Here is a 17,825-nt window from a genome sequence, read left to right as displayed (position 1 = left end):
CGAGACAGACGGGGGCTGTGGGGCTCCAGAGCACCCTTTTGGATCCAGAGGAAAAGCAAACCTCAACATCCTCTTCTGAGTGGACTAAACAACAGATGGCCCCAGTTTCCACTTTCTACCAGAGGGAAGGAAATAAGGACGCCAGACTGTCATCTGTAGCTTCCCTAGAATCCTCACTTTCTAGGCAAAGGCCCAGAAAAAATAAAAACTACCCAGGAGCCCAATTCTGGAGGTGAAAGTGAAGACCCTGTCCGTATTTCTTCTCACTTTCCAGAAGCCCCCATGCTTCCTCTGGGACCTGACTTATGCGGAAATGTGCCCTTGCTCTCCCCTGGCCCCCACCTCAGGGAAAATAAGTAACTTTTTCCCTCCGGTGTCAGTAGGGTAGACTGTGTATTTCTTGAGAGTAAGAGCTGTGTCTTTCTCAGGGTCTGCAGTGCCGGGCACTCTTGTATAGATTTATAGTGATAGCTGTTTTCTGATAGATTGTCAGGTTGAGCGGGGGACAAAACAGAGAGGAGGATGACGGTTGTAAAAAGAGATGGCATTTACTGACCACTGACTACATCCCATCTCAACCTCACAGCCCTTGGAGGTTGGGTCCATCGGTGGCCCATTTTACAGATGAGGAAACTGAGGCACAACAAGGTTAAATCACTTGCTCCAAAGGGGAAAGCCAGGAAGTCGATGAGCTGGGACTCAACCCTAGGCTGTCTGGCTGCAGAGGCTGTTAAGGGAAGGGCAGGGAAAGACGCAAGAAATAAAAGGCGGGTCCTTTTTCTCAGGGAAATTAAAAATAATTGAGAAGATGAAGCCAGGCATTCCCAGATGGCACCTGGCTGCAATGCCACACACTGCCATGAAGTTTTCTTCACTGGTCCATGAAAGAATGAGAATAAGCAGAAGGAAATATTTACCAAGTGAGCTGTGCTGATCGAGTGGGACAGTGTTGGGTTGTCTTTTTTAAGTAGGTAATTACATTTATTTACAGGGTACAAAAGACAAGAGCTACACAAGGGAGCACAGTGGGACAGGTCTTCCTATCGCCCCTGTCCTTCAGCGACCCAGAGCCTCTCCCCTAGAAGCAACAGCCTCTGGAAGATTCTTGTGTATCAGGACAAGTTCTTTACGTGAGATTTTATCTCTCCTACTATTTGGGGTGTTGAAACATCCTTCATTTGTGGGATGATAAAGACAGTTGATGATGGTATTGTTGCTTTTTAATGTCCCAACTGGAGAAAGAAAGAAAGAAAAGAAAGAAGGAAGGAAGTGGAGCAGAGAAGCAGGGAGGCGAGGAAGGAAAGAGAAAAGCCCACCGCTCCACACTCACTCTCTAAATACACACGAGCAAGATGACACACTGGATACTGTGTGAGGTCACGCAGGCAGCTCTGGGCTCGGTCAGAGATCTGAGTCCCCTGGTCTGTCCCTTCTGAAATGGGCGGCCTCTGCAGCTGTCCGGGGAGAGACAAGATGGGCAGGCTGCATTTCACGTGCAGAGAGGGAGGCAGGAGGCCTGGAAGAGCGGGCCTCCTGGAGCTTTGGGAGAGGACACAGGACAGAGGTGGGAATGTCCAGCCACCCAAGGGCGGGGCGGGCAGTGGGGGGACTGGGCGAGAAGGCAAGCCAGATGAGGGGTCCCTGAGCCCACCACAGAGCAGGGACAGCAGAGCCGACCCACAGGCACTCGGCGGGGCCCTCGAGAGATGGGAACCTACTGGGAAGGGAAATTGGTCCCCGGAAGTCTGCAAGGGACTGTTTGGCTCCAGTGTGCGCCTCCTGACAGCTCTTATCGAGGAGCTGCTTCTGTCGCCTGCCTGGGCCCCCGCTGCCACCCCCGGGGCTGCTGCCGTGGAGAGCTATCTGGGGGAAGCAGAAGAAACTGGTGAGCGTAAATTTAGTACAATTTAAACAGCAAGTTCCCAGAGCCCAGCGGCAGGGGGCCGAGGGGATTACTCAACCCCAGGGAGGGAAATGACTCAGTTCACCCAGAAAGCCCTAGGAAATGGCCCAGCCAGGCACCTGCCTGGTTTCCACAGTTTCTAACAGTGAGTAAAGGAGACATCAGTTCTGTGAAGGCAAGTAAAGCACCCCGAGCGCCCGGCACCCACCAGTCCGCGAGCTGCCCGCGGTGGTGTTCAGGTCGCCACACGTGTATAAACCACGCCCCTCGCTCAGCCCCGTCTCTCTGTGCCCGCTTCGTTCTCCCTGAATCTGAAGGCCCGGCTCAGTGATGTTCGGCAGGGAAAATTTCCCCCAGCAGCCAAGCCGGCCATTAAATTGTATGTCAACTGTCATCTTTAAATAAAAACTTAAGCCCTGCCATAAATCTGAAACTGGTCCCAGAGGTTTAATGGGATAATGTATAACAGGCTCTGGGCGGGGGAGCGGGGAATTCCCCTGGCGGTTCAGCCCGTGTTCTGCTCGCAGGGGGCGGTGGAAGGCCGTGGCTCTGGCTTTGCTTTTCAAGCGAAGAGCATCCCATGTACCATCAACAGTGCAAGTCGCTGTGGGGGGCAGGGTGGGTGCACAGAATGCTTGGCGGGGTCCTCACACTTAAGTGGCGTAAGAATCAACTGTCAAAAATGCAGCCAACTCTCCCTCCCACCTCGGGTCCGCAGGACTGAATCCGGGACGGGGCGGGGTCGGGGGGGGCCTGGAAAGCTGCATTTTGTCGAGCCCACCTCCACTCCCACCCCCTTGTGGTTCGTGAACACACTTTGAGAAAGCTCAGGAAGGAGAATATCTGCCCTTTGAATCGCACTTTGAAACTTGGAATTAAGCATTGGGAGCACCAAACTTCAGTTTAAAGACATTGTCTCCAATAAGATTTTGCAGAAAAGCAAGAAAGGTTTGGAGTAAAAGGAGCTGGGAGGCAGGACTGCAGCCAGGCTCAAATCAGGGTCCAGCAGGGATGGATCCGGGTTTTGTGAGGCCAGAAACTTACACAATCTGGAGAGCCACTTTAAGAAAAATAATTCAAAATCACCAAAAAAACACACACAAAAATCAGTCCAGGGTCCCATGGATCACTTGGCTGGCTTCCCAGTGCCTTTGCCTCGGGGCCCACATTCCCCCTTTCTCACTGCTGGGTGGTGATGACCAAACTGGCAGGGGCTCATTTGTCCTTTCCCATCAGGGGGTAGACATTAAACCTAAAAGTCATAAAGAAATCGGGCTCTTGGAAGTCTGGCATTTAATACCAATCCATGATTTTTAGCTACTGATCTTTCTATCAGTGACCTAACCACATTTCATCAGACTTAAAATGTGTTACCCTGAAAGAGGTACACTCCACTGGTGTCCCTAAAACTGCCACCAGTCTTTCTGGGGTACAACCTGCCCACATGCAACAGCACCCCAAAACCATGTATGTCAAAATTCATGTGTTCTATTTGGAAGACTTCAACCCAAAAGCGAACTGTGCAGGGATGTTCAAAGCAGCTCTATTTATAATAGGAAAAGGCGGAAAAGATAAGAGCTAACCATTATACTCAGTAATGCCATGCACTGTACTAGGGACTTCATATATATGCTTTCATGTATTTGATTCCACAGCTCTAATTGAACCCACTTTACAGATGGGAAAACGGACGCAGAGGTGTGCTGGTAAACCAGCTCTCCCAGGGAAAAACAGAAACAAAAAAGCTTGATTTTTAGCATCTGCTGATTTCCAAGGTGTAAATGGCCACCGGTAGCCAATTTCAAGCTACCTACGGTTTAGCAACCAGCTTCCAAATTTCCCCATAATTTAGCAATTGGCTCGGAGGTAAAGTAACTTGCCCAAGGTAGCTGAATGATAGAGTCACGGTGGGAACCAGGAGTTTAACTTCAGAGTCCAGGCTCTGACCACCACTCCGTAGGCCTGTGAATATCTAACAATAAGGAATGGCTAAAATGAACGCCCACAGGGGAATCCTTTGACCCACAGGTAACACAGAAAGGTTTACATGACCACTAACACTAACTCTGATATAAGCAATTTATAACTCTATGAAGTCCTACTTTATTAGAGTTGTCCTAAATGGTAAATGCAATAATTTGCAAAATTTGATGGATGAGAAACCAGCTTTGATTTAGCATTTAAAGAAGGGTATCTTATTCTCATTTTGCGGATCCTTATCTACACAGAGAGGCTCCACAGCTAGTAGTGGTGGAGGTGGGATTTGGACCCAGCAACCTACTTTCAGTCCAGACTCTTCACCACAGTGTCCCTCATAAAATACATTAGGTGAAAAAAAGATACGGGCCAACGCGTACAGCCTCTTGGTACTAGCAGAAGCGTCTAGGGGTGGGAGGCGGCAGAAAAGCCTCTGAACTCCAGAGTCAGGCCGAGCTGGGTTTGAAAGGTTCTCCATCACCTAAGTGTGACTTGGAGCACGTTACCTAATAGCTCTTGGCTTCAGTTCCCTTCTCCGTAAAGTGGGGAGAACAATGCCTATCTCAATGGGTTGCCCTAAAGGTGAAAAGAGAATTCACAAAACAGAGTGAACACAGACCCGGGCCCACAATTAGCGCTCAAAAGGGGCTTAGCTATTAGGAGCAAAAAGGGTAAGATGGTTGGAATCAAGGGCATGGTTTCATCTTCACCACGGGTTCTTTGTCCTATCAAATCGTTCCAAATTGTGGCTGGTCCAGAGTGACAGCCAAACTGTATCCTTTGTCGGCTCTTCCCTGGCGCTAACTGCAGATGCGCCCTTCACCTGGTATTTATTCACCCTCCTTCTCTGCCCCATAGTTCGGCTCCTCGGCGCAGAACAGGCCTTGACAGCCCTGTCGGATGCCTGGGGTCCAGGCGTGCCTTTCCTGGCGCCGCGTGGGCATCATCCGCACCAACGCCCGCAGCGGAGGCAGAGGACTCCCGAAGGGAGGGAACTCGCGCGACGTTCTGCTTTCGGAATCTAGAGCCCATACTACCTCCAAAGTTTGGATGTGTTTTGGATCTCCTTTTTCTCCCAGATCATCACTAAAAAGAAAACTGCTGTTGTTCCTCCTTTCAGACAAACTTCCTCCCCAGCGCGCCTCTCGGGGCTCTGCGCTCCCGCCGCGGCTGGGACCGCAGGGGCGCTGGACGGAGCAGGGAGAAGTGGCGCGTTCGGCCGGGGCTCCCCTCCGTGCGGCATCGCAGAGCCGCGCCCGAGCCTAGTAAGGATGCCCTGCGAGGGCAGCGCCTGCCCGGGCGGTTCATCGCAGCCCCTGCGGGCGCCCCAATCCCCAGCACGCGGGGTCCAGGGAGCTTACCTGACGGCGGCCGCTTCCTGCTCAGCCGACTCACGGCGCGGTTAAACATAGCCGCGGGCAACCCAGGGAGGAAGGAGGATCCGCTGGGCAGCGCGGCGGCTGAGCCGGAGGAAGGCGAGGAGGAGGAGCCCGCTCAGCACCGCCCCGGAGCGTACGGCCCCCACCCTGCCGCCCTCCTCCCGGCCAGACGCCGCGTGGCGCGCTCCGTGCGCCCTACCGGCCCGCCCAGGAGGGGGCCCTGCGGTCCCGCCCCGGGGTGCCTGGGCGGGCAGGGCGCTCCCGGGTGACACCCGAACGCCGGGACCCGGCCCAGATCCCAGGACGGAGCGCACTCTCTCGGAAGTAGTCCGCGCCGCCAGGGACTTAGGAACCCTGCCCAGGTGGTTCGCGGGTCCCGGGGACCCTTCGCCGCCCGGCGGGGTTCTCCAGAGAAGCCGCCCGAGCCCCGCCCTACCCTGCCCCCAGCTCCAGCGTCCATCCCTGCCTCCCGCCCTCTCCCTGCAGCCCTGGGAAACTGACGCGGCGCCTTCAGCGCACTGCGCTTCGTGGCTCAGCACGCTTTTGCCGGGCGGCCGGCGAGGGTCACCTCCTGGTTCAGAGACCGGAAAGCTGAGGCCTCGTGGTTCTGAAAAACCCAGGTGCGGCCCACGGCCTTCACCTCCTTGCCCTCGGGTTCCTGGATCCCTGCGCGCCCGGGCTTGCCCGTCCCGCGACTCCGTGGGCGCTGGGCCTTCCCACGGCCGCGAAAGCCAGCGGGGCATCGCCAGGACCCGGGCCGCGGTGTCCGCGGGCTGAGCGAGCCGAGCCGGAGCAGGTGGGCGCCCTCTCCCGGGCCGCGCTGCGCGGGCGCCGAAATTTGGGCGCCTTCTGCCCTCGGTCTTGAGGCGGACCTCGGGGGAATTCCGTAGGAACCCCTCAGGTTCCAGCGCGGAGCTGTGCCTCTGCCCCGCACACCGGCTGGCCGGAGACACTAACTTTCGGGACACGTGGCACACCTTTCGGCGGGGCCTTTGCGCTCAACGCTCGGAATCACTCGGGCCGCACTGCGCTCTACTTCTGATTTCTCCTCTCCCGCCGCCAGTCACCTGCTTAGGGCCGCCAGCTCCACTCGAATCTATTATCTCATTTCTTCTGCAAAACAGCCCAAGAGGGGGTATCGTTAGCCCCATTTTCTTGAGGATTTGGTTTACGAGTAATTGTCTTTCTGGCGAGTCCTACTTTTCTCCTGTGTATCTGGCTTTGTCTCTAAATTAGTCTTTATTTTTAGCTGTACTAATTGCTATTTTTCTAAACTGTTCCCCAGTCGTCGGTCCCCCCTCCACCCATCCTTTCTCAGTATTTTCACTAGTTGGCATTTTCTTTTGTGTCTTCTATTCTGAGCTTCCCATTCCGCTCATTTTTCCTCCCTCCCTCTACCCACCCCTTCAGCCCCAATCCCACCCCCATCTCTGGCCTTCTGTGGTTGTTTCTCATTTCTCTCCCTACCTTTCCTTCCCCTCTCAAAGTATTTTACTCAGAGTGTTTCTAAGCACCCTGCCCCTCTGCTGCGGGTTTTCAGCTGCAACTCGAGGAGGCAGGCTATTGTGACCAGGAGCAGAGTTAGAATCGAGCTGAAAAGCTCGGTTTTTAAAGCGTCTCCTGTCGCCGGCCTCCTGCCAGCTTCCTCTCCGTTATAACGGGATTGAACCGTGATGCTTAAACTCCAGGCAGCATGTTCAGCCATTTTAAGAGTAGGACTTTCAAACTCTAGAGAGTTCTGCGTACAAATGAGGTAACAATAACCAGGGAATTTGTGCAGCACCTCCCCAGGAAGCGTCTCCAGAGACCAAATTACAAGTAATTCTAACGCAGGAAGTAGGGAGACTGGCACAATGGGTGAAAGTTAGGCACAGCTAAATGTTAGGCCACTTTCCAGGTCCACCCCTGCTGTGTCCGGAAAAACACCTGCTGTGGCCTAGGACGTCCTTATGCATCTGTCCTGAGCTAAGACTGCGGCCAGACTTAGCTGGGTCAGCTTTCTGAAACGAAAGGAAAATAGAACAGCTTCAAACCACTTTTACTGTCCTGTTAGCACATCAGATAGTGAGTACAAAAATAAAGACCCATGATTTAATGTTCACAGTTTAAAATCTGTTTCAGGGCATGAAAAGACTGTCTTTATGAAATTGCTATAAATACCTGTTTCAAGTGTCTGAAGATCCAAAAGCCAGTTTTCAACATGTGCTGTGCAGAAGACCATGTATAGGAGTATAGAGCCTCACAGTTCCTAAGGCTTGCCAAAAGAAAACACACACACACACCCCTCCCACGTGATTCAAGTTCTGCCTGTGGTTTGCAATGGCTGAAGGTACTCTCCATCCAAACCGCATTGCTCAGGGGCTTCCCCTTCCCTTGTGGTCCAGTGGTTAAGACTCCTTGCTCCCAATGCAGGGGTCCCCGGTTTGATCCCTGGTCAGGGAACTAGATCCCGCATGCCGAAACAAGGATCCCGCGTGCCACAGCTAAGACCCGGCGCAGCCAAATAAATGAATATAAAAAAGAAAAAATAGCATTGCTCACTTTCTGTAGCTCATCTCAAGCCTTTACAAACACTGGTAGCCAGTCTGAGTAAGAAGAGGACAAGTGGTTTGGCCCCTTCCTACCCCTGCTGGTCTCACCTTTGGTTGAATAACTTTCACATGTCTTCTGGTAAAGCAGAATTTCAGAGTGATCATTGACTCTAGAGTTTGACTTTTTTTTTTTTTTTTGCGGTATGCGGGCCTCTCACTGTTGCGGCCTCTCCCGTTGTGGAGCACAGGCTCCGGACGCGCAGGCTCAGCGGCCATGGCTCACGGGGCCAGCCGCTCCGCGGCATGTGGGATCCTCCCGGACCGGGGCACGAACCCGTGTCCCTTGCATCGGCAGACGGACTCTCAACCACTGCGCCACCAGGGAAGCCCGAGTTTGACATTTTTAATTCTCAAAAACTTAAAAAAAAAAACTGGTAAGCTGTGAATACATTATAGTCTTTTACAATAAAATATATTTTAGTCTCTTATAAAGAATATGCTCAGCCATTTGAAGCGGATGAGATATAGTAAACTAAGTAAATACATAAGTGCGCAGCTTGAAGCCAAGAGACCTGGTTACCAATCCTGGCCATATAGCAGACCAGCTGTGTGTCTTCCCACACCCCATCCCCCCACCCCACCCCCACCCCGCAGCTTGTGGGGTCTTAGTTCCCTGACCAGGGATCGAACCTGCGCCCTCAGCAGTGAAAGCGCAGAGTCCGAACCACTGGACTCCCAGGGATTCCCCAGCTGTGTGTCTTTAAACACAGCCTCCTAGGATTGGACAAGGAAAGGATGCCACCCACATTCTAAGGGTGTGGTGTTCACTAGCAATAAACAAGAAAACACCTGGTATAGTGCCCAGCACATGTAGGCACACAAAAATGTACTGGAATCTGACTTACTCACTCCCCCTACAATGCTGTTTTAATAAATAATAAACTTTAGCTTACATGTGGTGAAAAGTGGCATTTTAGAAAGGAATTATAGGAAGTTGGCAGGGTTAGTAACAGCATGATGCAATTGACACGCACAGTGAAGGCGGGAAAGTAAATTGTTAACAACCTCTCTGGAAGGCAAGAGAGGCAGATGTGTTAAGATGATGTTTGGCAACATGCATTAAGAGCCTTCAAAATGTTTATACCCGTTGGACCAGTGAATAACTCTACAACTGGTAATTTATGCCAAAGAAAGAAAAGAAATACAAAGATTTGTGTGCAAAGTTGAACATCATAACACTTCTTTTATCAGTGCTATTTATGGTAGCTATAAATGTCCATTAATAGAATGACTAAGTTACAGTATATTCCTATGATGGAATATTGAACAGTTTTAAGAACTGAATGAAGAGTATTTGGTGATGTAGGGCAGGGGTCCCCAACCCCCAGGTGGTGGATGGGTATCAGTCCGAGGCCTGTTAGGAGCCAGGCCACACAGCAGGAGGTGAGTGGCGGGTGAGCAAGTGAAGCTTCATCTGCTGCTCCCCATCGCTAGCATTACCGCCTGAACCAAACCCTCCTGCCCCCGCCCTCCCTCCCCCATCCACGGAAGAACTGTCTTCCACAAAACCGGTCCCTTGTGCCAAAAGGGTTGGGGACTGCTGATGTAGGGAACGTGCTTGTGAAGCTGTCATTGAAAAAAAGCAGGATACAAATATAGAGAGTTTTCAGTAGGCGAGGAGAGGAAATATAGTATACTTATGGATAGAAAGCTTTGTGGAAACGATTCCCAAATGTTACTAGCATTTATCTCTAGATGATGGGATAATGGGTGATTTTAATTTCCATTATTGTATTTTCGTGTTTTACGAAATTTCTGCAGTGAATATGCTTTTCAGTGGGGTGGGGGGGAAGGGATCAGTAGTTGGAAACATCAAAATCTCTACTAGGTTTAATCTACAAATATTTAAGCCCACATCTTTACAACGTTAGTTGTGCTTTCTTTAATTTCCCGTGGAAGAAGCAAGCAGACATTGACTGCCTTTCCCATCTTTGATCTCCCTTGCTTTTCAAGTCACATATTCATGGCATATCACAGCTGGATGGATCCTTGGAGATCGGCATATTCCGCTGCAGATCAGGAAACTGAGGCCCAGATGGCTTTGGCTAGGATTGATGCTAGGTTTCCTGAGTCATAGGAAAGTGGTCTTCCTGGCACAGCACACTCTATCTTGTACCATGCTGCATCCATGAAGATACACCTGAAAAAGGAAGACCTTTATGTACGTTTAGGATTCAAGTCGGGATTCCTGCTAAACAAAGGCAGGTTAATTATTTCAGTATGCAATCATACTTGAATTTCTCCAATCTCAAAGCAAAAAAACACAAAAAAAACCCAAAAACAAAACAAAGCAGTTCTCTATTGCTCTATTTCACTGCAGCACTTCTCAGCAAAGTGCCTCAAATGAATTGTCTGTACTCATCGTCTCCCATCCCTCTCCTCCACTCTCCTAAGCCCTCTCGGTCTGCTTGCTTCTCCACCACCCCACTCAACTGCTCTTGCAAAATCACAGTGGCATACCCCTTGGGAAATTTAAGTCAGTTCCATCTCCATCTTACTTGAGCCACTGTCAGCATCGGACCCTGTTGATGCCTTCCTCCCTTGAACCACTTTCTTCCTTTGACTTCCAAGACACCACTCTCTCCTGGTGTTCTTTCCACCACGTTTGCTGTCCCCACTGCCACCTCTCCTTCCACTTAAAGGTGAACACTGCATCCTTAATTTTAGGATCTCTCGTCTTGCACACTTACTCCCTTGACCATCTCATCAAGTCTCATGGCTTCTAATACCATTAAAAAAAAAATAGACTTTGGGGACTTCCCTGGCTGTCCAGTGGTTAAGACTCTGTGCTTCCACTGCAGGGGACTCAGGTTCGATCCCTGATCGAGGGACTAAGATCCCTCAAGCCGTGCAACGCTGCTAAAAATATAAAAAATAAAAATACTTTGTTTTTTAGAACAATTCTGGTTCCACAGCAGAATTAAACAGAAAGTACACAGAGTTCCCATGCACCCCTCACTCCCCGCCCCCAGTACAGCCTACCCCACCAGGGTGGTACATTTGCAACAAGCGGTGAATCTGTATCGACACATCATTTTCACCCAAGTACGTGTGAAATACCATTTTTAACTTTTTAACTTTTTTTTTTGGCCGCACCACTTGTCTTGTGGGATCTAAGTTCCCCGACCAGGGATCGAACCCGGGTCCTCAGCAGTGAAAGTGCTGAGTCCTAACCACTGGACTGCCAGGGAATTCCCTGGAATACCATTTTCAGACCACACAACTCCCACCTTTCCATCTCCAGCCTGGACTTGCCTGTTTGACATCTCCTCTTGGATGCTGACTAAGACATCTCAAACTGAGTGTGTCCAAAACGGATCCGCCTCTTCCTGCCCACACCCACACTACCCACAGCCTTCTCCTCTCCCCTGAAGACAGCTCCACCCTTGCAGTTGCTCAGAGCAATTATCTCGGAGTCCCTTCTGATCATCCTTCTTCTCACACCTCACATCTAGTCCATCAAGTAACTCTGCAGGTTCCACCTTCAAAATAAATCCAGAAGCCCAGGCTTGCACCATCTCCATCTCCACATCAGCCCCGTCCAAGTCACCATCCAGTGCCCTGGTTTACTACAGCATCCTCCTAACAGGTCACTCTGCTTCCAATTGCCATAGTCTATTCTAAACGAACCAACCAGAGTGAGCCTTTAGAAACAAGGGACGTCTCACCATGTCAACCCTCTGTTCAAAGCTGCAGTGGCTCCCCATGTGGCCCCAAGAGAAAGCCCAAGACCTTATAAAGACTGACAAGACCCCACATGACTGGGACCTCTATTCCCCTCTGACCTCCTTTCCTGTTCTCCTGCCTCACTCATCTGTTCCAGCGAAACCTCCCCCTATCCCTCAATCGCACCCCCGCAACAATCCCACCTCATGACCTTTGCATTGGCTCTTCCCTCTGTCTAGGGTATGCATGGTGCGCGCTCTCAGTTTCTTCAGGTATTTAACCAAATGTCACCCCATCAGTGTTTAAAATGGCAATCCCATGTCTGTATTTCCACGCCCCGTTTTCCTCCACTCCTGCCATGTTTCTCTATAGCGCACACCACCTTCTAACGTGCTGGAACTTACTTCCTATGTATCTGTATTGTCTGTTTCTCTGTACAGTACCTAGACTCGCTCTACTCTCCACTCTCCCTAGAATGTAAGCCCTGCTGTCCCAGCACCTAGAAGAGTGCTTGTCACATTTGTCACATAGTGAGCACTCAACAAAAATGTGCTGATGAATCAGGACGAGAAATACTTATCCCCTGTCTCCCAAAACTCCACTAAGATGACAGAAAAGACCTTACAAATACAGTAATATATATATATATATATATATATAATTTTTTTTTTCGGTACACAGGCCTTTCACTGTTGTGGCCTCTCCCGTTGCGGAGCACAGGCTCCGGACGCGCAGGCTCAGCGGCCATGGCTCATGGGCCCAGCCGCTCTGCGGCATGTGTGATCTGCCCAGACCGGGGCACGAACCTGTGTCCCCTGCATCGGCAGGCGGACTCTCAACCACTGCGCCACCAGGGAAGCCCAATACAGTATATTTTTATAATAAGGTACAAACCTGCCTGGACGAGGGTACTGGCAAGGAGGCAATAATGGGAGAGATATTTCTTCTTTTTTAAATTGAAGTATAGTTGATTTACAATATTATAAAATGTCAACCAATCTGAAAGCAGATGGAGCAGCAGAAACTGCTTTAACACGATAAAGGAGCCACCACCAGAGGCGAGCAGCTGGGCACTGGTGAGGGCCAGTGTACACTGCAGAGACGCACATGAGTTCCGGACCACAGGGCAGGCAAGGGCTGAAAACGGGTTTTGGATCAATCTCTGTATAAGGAGGCCTCACTCAGCCTCCCTCCCACCCTAGCCTGGGAAACCAGAAATTGTTGTGGGAAATGTGGAGGCACAGAGGCTGTGGACTTACGGACCACTGGCCAGGCTGAGGTGCATATGAGACTCTGGGCTGTATGAGAGTTAAGTGAAGGTCTGCATCCTGAACTGGGAGGCCCCTTCCCCTCCCTGCATCCAGAAAGCCAGCAGCAAGTTGCTGATAAATAAAACAAATCATAATAGATATGAATGTTTAGGGATTCCCCAAAGTTATCACATCTAACTAATCATAAAGAAATACACCGTCCACAAGCCTCTTTCACACACATACAGCTTCTGAGAGCTTTTGATGCCTCCCTCTCCAATATGAGGGGTATGCGAGGATCACAGACGTTTAATGCCTCTGACATGAGAGACCAGAACAAACAAGATAAGAACTCAGGGGAAAGACAAGAGAGAGAGTAGAATAAATCTTTTTTAAAAACTGTATTTACCCGAGACAGAGTGAAGTTATTGCATCCATAAAACAAGAAACAGAGCTTGGAATATAAATATAAAAACAAAATATTTTTTAAAGGGGGTTGGAAGAAAAAGTCAAGGAAATCTTCTAAAAAGTAGAACAAATGAAGAAAAATGTATAATAGGAGAGAAAGAAAACTAGTAGAGAATCAGTCCAAGTAATAGGAGTTCTAGAAACACATTACAAGGAAAATAGTGGAGAGGAAATTAAAGATACAATTCAAGAAGATTGTCCAGACTAGAGAAAACTCATCTCCAAACTGAAAGAGCCCACAAAGTGGGCACGATGACACACCTACAACAAAGTACACCAGCATGAAATTTCAAAACAGACAATTTCCAAAAAACTTACAAAAAAGCATACTGCTGGTGGGAATATAAAATGGTATAACCACTTCAGAAAGCAGTTTGGAAGTTTCTTTAAAAGTCAAACATATACCGAGTGTATAATTCAGACATTCCACTTCTATGTATTTACCCAAGAAAAATAAAAGCATATGTCTATCCAAAGATTGTACATGAATGTTCACAGCAGCTTTATTTGTAATATCCTCAAACCGGAAACAACCCAAATGTCCATCAACAGCTGAAGAGATGGACATTCTGTGGTATATACATACAACAGAATCAATATTAAAAAATAATGAATTATTGATACATTCAACAGCATGGATGAATCTCAAAACTATTATGCTCAGTAAAAAAGCCAAAAGGGGTACATACTGTATGATTCCATTTATGTAAAATTCTAGAAAACGCAAACTAGACTATAGTGACAGGAAGTAGATCAGTGGTTGCTCGGGGATAATAGCGAGTGGAATGGGGTTGGGGGGGTCAGGTGGGAAGGATGGATTTCAAAGGGGCACAAGGGAAGTTTAGAGGTGATGGATATGTCCACTATCTTGATTGTGGTGATGGCTTCACAGGTGTATACGTTTGTCAGAACTTAAATCGCATACTTTATGTATGTGCATTTCATCGTATATCAAGTATACGTCAATAAAGCTGTTTGTAAAATCACCTATGAGTTGAGAATGTAAAGTGGTGTAGCCCCTTTGGAAATAGTTGGGCAGTTCCTCAAAAAGTTAAACATGAAATTACCGTATAACTCTGAAATTCCACTTCTGTGTATCTACCCAAGAGAAATGAAAACAAATGTCTGCACTAAAACTTGTGTGTATGAATGTTCAAAGCAGCATTATTGATAATAGCCAAAAAGTGGAAACCCAAATGTCCATCAACTGATGAAGGGATAAACAGATGTGGGTGTCCATACAAAGGAATGAACCCTGATGTATGCTACATGCATGAACCTGAAAAATATTTCACTAGGTGAAAGAACCATCACAGAATACCACATGCTGTATGATCCAGTTTAGATAAAGTTCGAAATAAGCAAATCTGTAGAGACAGAAAGTAGGTTAGTGGTTACCTAAGCCTGGAGGCAAAGAAGGAATGGGGGGTGACTGTTAATAGGTACAAGCTTTCTTTTGGGGATGATGAAAAAGTCCTAAAATTAGGTTATGGTGACAGTTGCACAGTTCTGTAAATATACTTAAAATCATGTAATTGTATGCTTTAAATAGGTGAACACTATGTCAGCGGTCCCCAACATTTTTGGCACCAGGGGCCGATTTCGTGAAAGACAATTTTTCCTCCGCGGGGAAGGGGGGGATGTGGTTCAGGCGGTAATGCGAACGACGGGGAGCGGCAGATGAAGCTTCACTCGCTCGCCCCCCACTCACCTCCTGCTGTACGGTTCGGTTCCTAACAGGCTGCGGACCAGTAGCGGTCCGCGGCCCGAGGTTGGGGACCCTTGCTCTATGGTATATAAATTACATCTCAGCAAAACTGTTAAAAAAATTTTTAATTGCAAAGATCAAAACCAGCTCACATACAAAGGTTCAGAAGTCAAACTGTCACTGGACTTCTTGGAAAACTACTGGAGGATATGGTGCAATATAAGAAAAGGCAAAAAGAGGGTAAAACTCAGGCTCCTAGGAACAGGGAACCCAACATCAAAGAGAGGCAAAGTCCCTGTTGGGATGCCGGTGGGCATGTGGTAAAGTCAGGACAGCCAGTCCAGAGGGAAGCATGACAGTGAAGCCTCCAGGAGCCTCATCTGATGAGTCTGAATGTTTTGACATTGTACTGAAAAGCATTTGATACATCTGTGGCTCTATTTGGTTAAAATTAGTGACAAGTTTATAGAAAACTAAGTAAAGAAAAATCAGTCAATTATTAACTCCAGGAAAAACCCCAAAGAGTACAAGAAAGAAAACAACTAAAATATACGACTTGTAATTAGTAATGACAGAGTCATAAATGCTTTTAACTGAAAACGGATACATTTGGGGGAGGGGGATTGAGGAGAACGAAAAGTAAGACAGCGAAATACTCATCTACCATAATGGGAAGTCAGCAGCAGCAGTATTGTATATTGTTCCTGTTATGTGGAGGTAAATATCAGAAGAAACAGTTAAAATTTTTAAACGATGGCCTCTGAGGAGTAAGCCTGGGAGAGGATGGTGAAGAGGAGTGCGCTTTTACTTGACTTTTTGTACTGTTTGACTTTTTAAGCTATTATATATCATTTTAAAATAAAAATTAATTAAAAAACTTCTAGTAGGGCTTCCCTGGTGGCGCAGTGGTTGAGAGTCCGCCTGCCGATGCAGGGGACATGGGTTCGTGCCCCGGTCCGGGAGGATCCCACATGCTGCAGAGCGGCTGGGCCCGTGAGCCATGGCCGCTGAGCCTGTGCGTCCAGAGCTTGTGCTCCGCAACGGGAGAGGCCACAACAGTGAGAGGCCCGCGTTCTGCCAAAAAAAAAAAAAAAAAATCTAATAATCATCATGTGTCTAGTACATAACAAAAGAGGTAAGAAGACTTGGTGATATCACCAGTAACAGCTAGATTTCACTGAGCAGTTTGTATGTGTGTGGCACGGTTCTAAGTACGGTTTTAAATACTGTTCTCATTTAACAACCCCTTGAGGGGGTCTTAATCCAGCTGCAAGTAAAATTGTGAGTCTCCATGGATTAAACAAGCACATTCACACACATTTTCATTTGATCTTCCCTAAACCTCATGATACGGGAATATAGATGTAGAAAACTGAGTCTCAGAGAGGTCTGGAGAACGGTTCAATGTCACAGGTACAACTGAAAAACAGGACTGGAATTCAGGTCTTTGGGCTCCTGGTACTCTTTATACACATGCCTCACATCCACGAAAAAATGATTTTTAAAAATCGCTGTTCCTGGTGTCTACTTTGTAACACTGTTCCCTCATATTTTTATTTTTTGATGTAGACCATTTTTATTTTTTAAACATCTTTATTGGAGTATAATTGCTTTACATTGTTAATTTCTGCTGTATAACAAAGTGAATTAGCTATACGAATACATATATCCCCATATCCCCTTCCTCTTGCGACTCCCTCCCACCCTCCCTATCCCCCCCCCCCAGGTGGTCTCAAAGCACCGAGCTGATCTCCCTGTGCTATGCAGCTGCTTCCCACTAGCTATTTTACATTTGGTAGTGTATTTATGTCACTTCGCCCCAGCTTACCCTTCCCTCTCCCCGTGTCCTCAAGTCCATCCTCTATGTCTGCGTCTTTACTCCTGTCCTTCCCCTAGGTTCTTCAAACCATTTTGTTTTTTAGATTCCATATATGTGTTAGCATATGGTATTTGTTTTTTTCCTTCTGACTTACTTCACTCTGTATGACAGACTCTAGGTCCATCCACCTCACTACAAATAACTCAATTTCGTTTCTTTTTATGGCTGAGTAATATTTCACTGTATTAATGTACCACATCTTCTTTATCCATTCACCTGTTGATGGACACTTAGGTTGCTTCCATGTCCTGGCTATTGTAATTAGAGCTGCAATGAACATTGTGGTACATGACTCTTTTTGAATTATGGTTTTCTCAGGGTATATGCCCAGTAGTGGGATTGCTGGGTCATATGGTAGTTCTATTTGTAGTTTTTTAAGGAACCTCCATACTGTTCTCCATAGTGGCTGTATCAATTTACATTCCCACCAACAGTGCAAGACGGTTCCCTTTTCTCCACACCCTCTCCAGCATTTATTGTAGACTTTTTGATGATGGCCATTCTGACTGGTGTGATGATACCTCATTGTAGTTTCCATTTGCATTTCTCTAATGATTAGTGATGTTGAGCATCCTTTCATGTGTTTACTGGCAATCTGTATATCTCCTTTGGAGAAATGTCTATTTAGGTCTTCTGCCCATTTTTGGATTGGGTTGTTTGCTTTTTTGATATTGAGCTGCATGTGCTGCTTGTATATTTTGGAGATTAATCCTTTGTCAGTTGCTTCGTTTGCAAATATTTTCTCCCATTCTGAGGGTTGTCTTTTCTTCTTGTTTATGGTTTCCTTTGCTGTGCAAAAGCTTTGAAGTTTCATTAGGTCCCAATTGTTTATTTTTGTTTTTATTTCCATTTCTCTAGGAGGTGGGTCTAAAAGGATCTTCCTGTGAGTTAAGTCATAGAGTGTTCTGTCCATGTTCCTCATCTTATTTTTAAATGTTAAAGGAGAAAAGGGTTTGGCATTTTCAAGTTTCTTAACCAGACCTTCCTTAAAATCCAGATGAAAA

The 17,825-nt window shown here is 47.8% G+C and overlaps 1 protein-coding gene across 2 annotated transcripts in view; it reads right to left on the bottom strand.

The window, feature by feature from the left end:
* RGS10 (regulator of G protein signaling 10) overlaps positions 1–5,335 on the bottom strand; it is a 36,290-nt gene extending 30,955 nt beyond the window's left edge. For both annotated transcript variants that reach the window (XM_079900119.1, XM_079900120.1), the window contains exon 1: positions 5,242–5,335. In XM_079900119.1, coding sequence (XP_079756245.1) covers positions 5,242–5,290 — 49 coding nt within the window. In that variant the 5' untranslated portion in view covers positions 5,291–5,335. The remainder of the gene's footprint in view (positions 1–5,241) is intronic.
* Positions 5,336–17,825: the final 12,490 nt, after the last annotated feature.

The sequence above is a fragment of the Stenella coeruleoalba genome (genome assembly GCF_951394435.1).
Source record: "Stenella coeruleoalba genome assembly, chromosome: 16".
Classification (NCBI taxonomy): Eukaryota; Metazoa; Chordata; class Mammalia; order Artiodactyla; family Delphinidae; genus Stenella; species Stenella coeruleoalba.
Note: the sequence above shows the minus strand (reverse complement) of the source record. Positions and strands in the feature narration are given on the sequence as shown.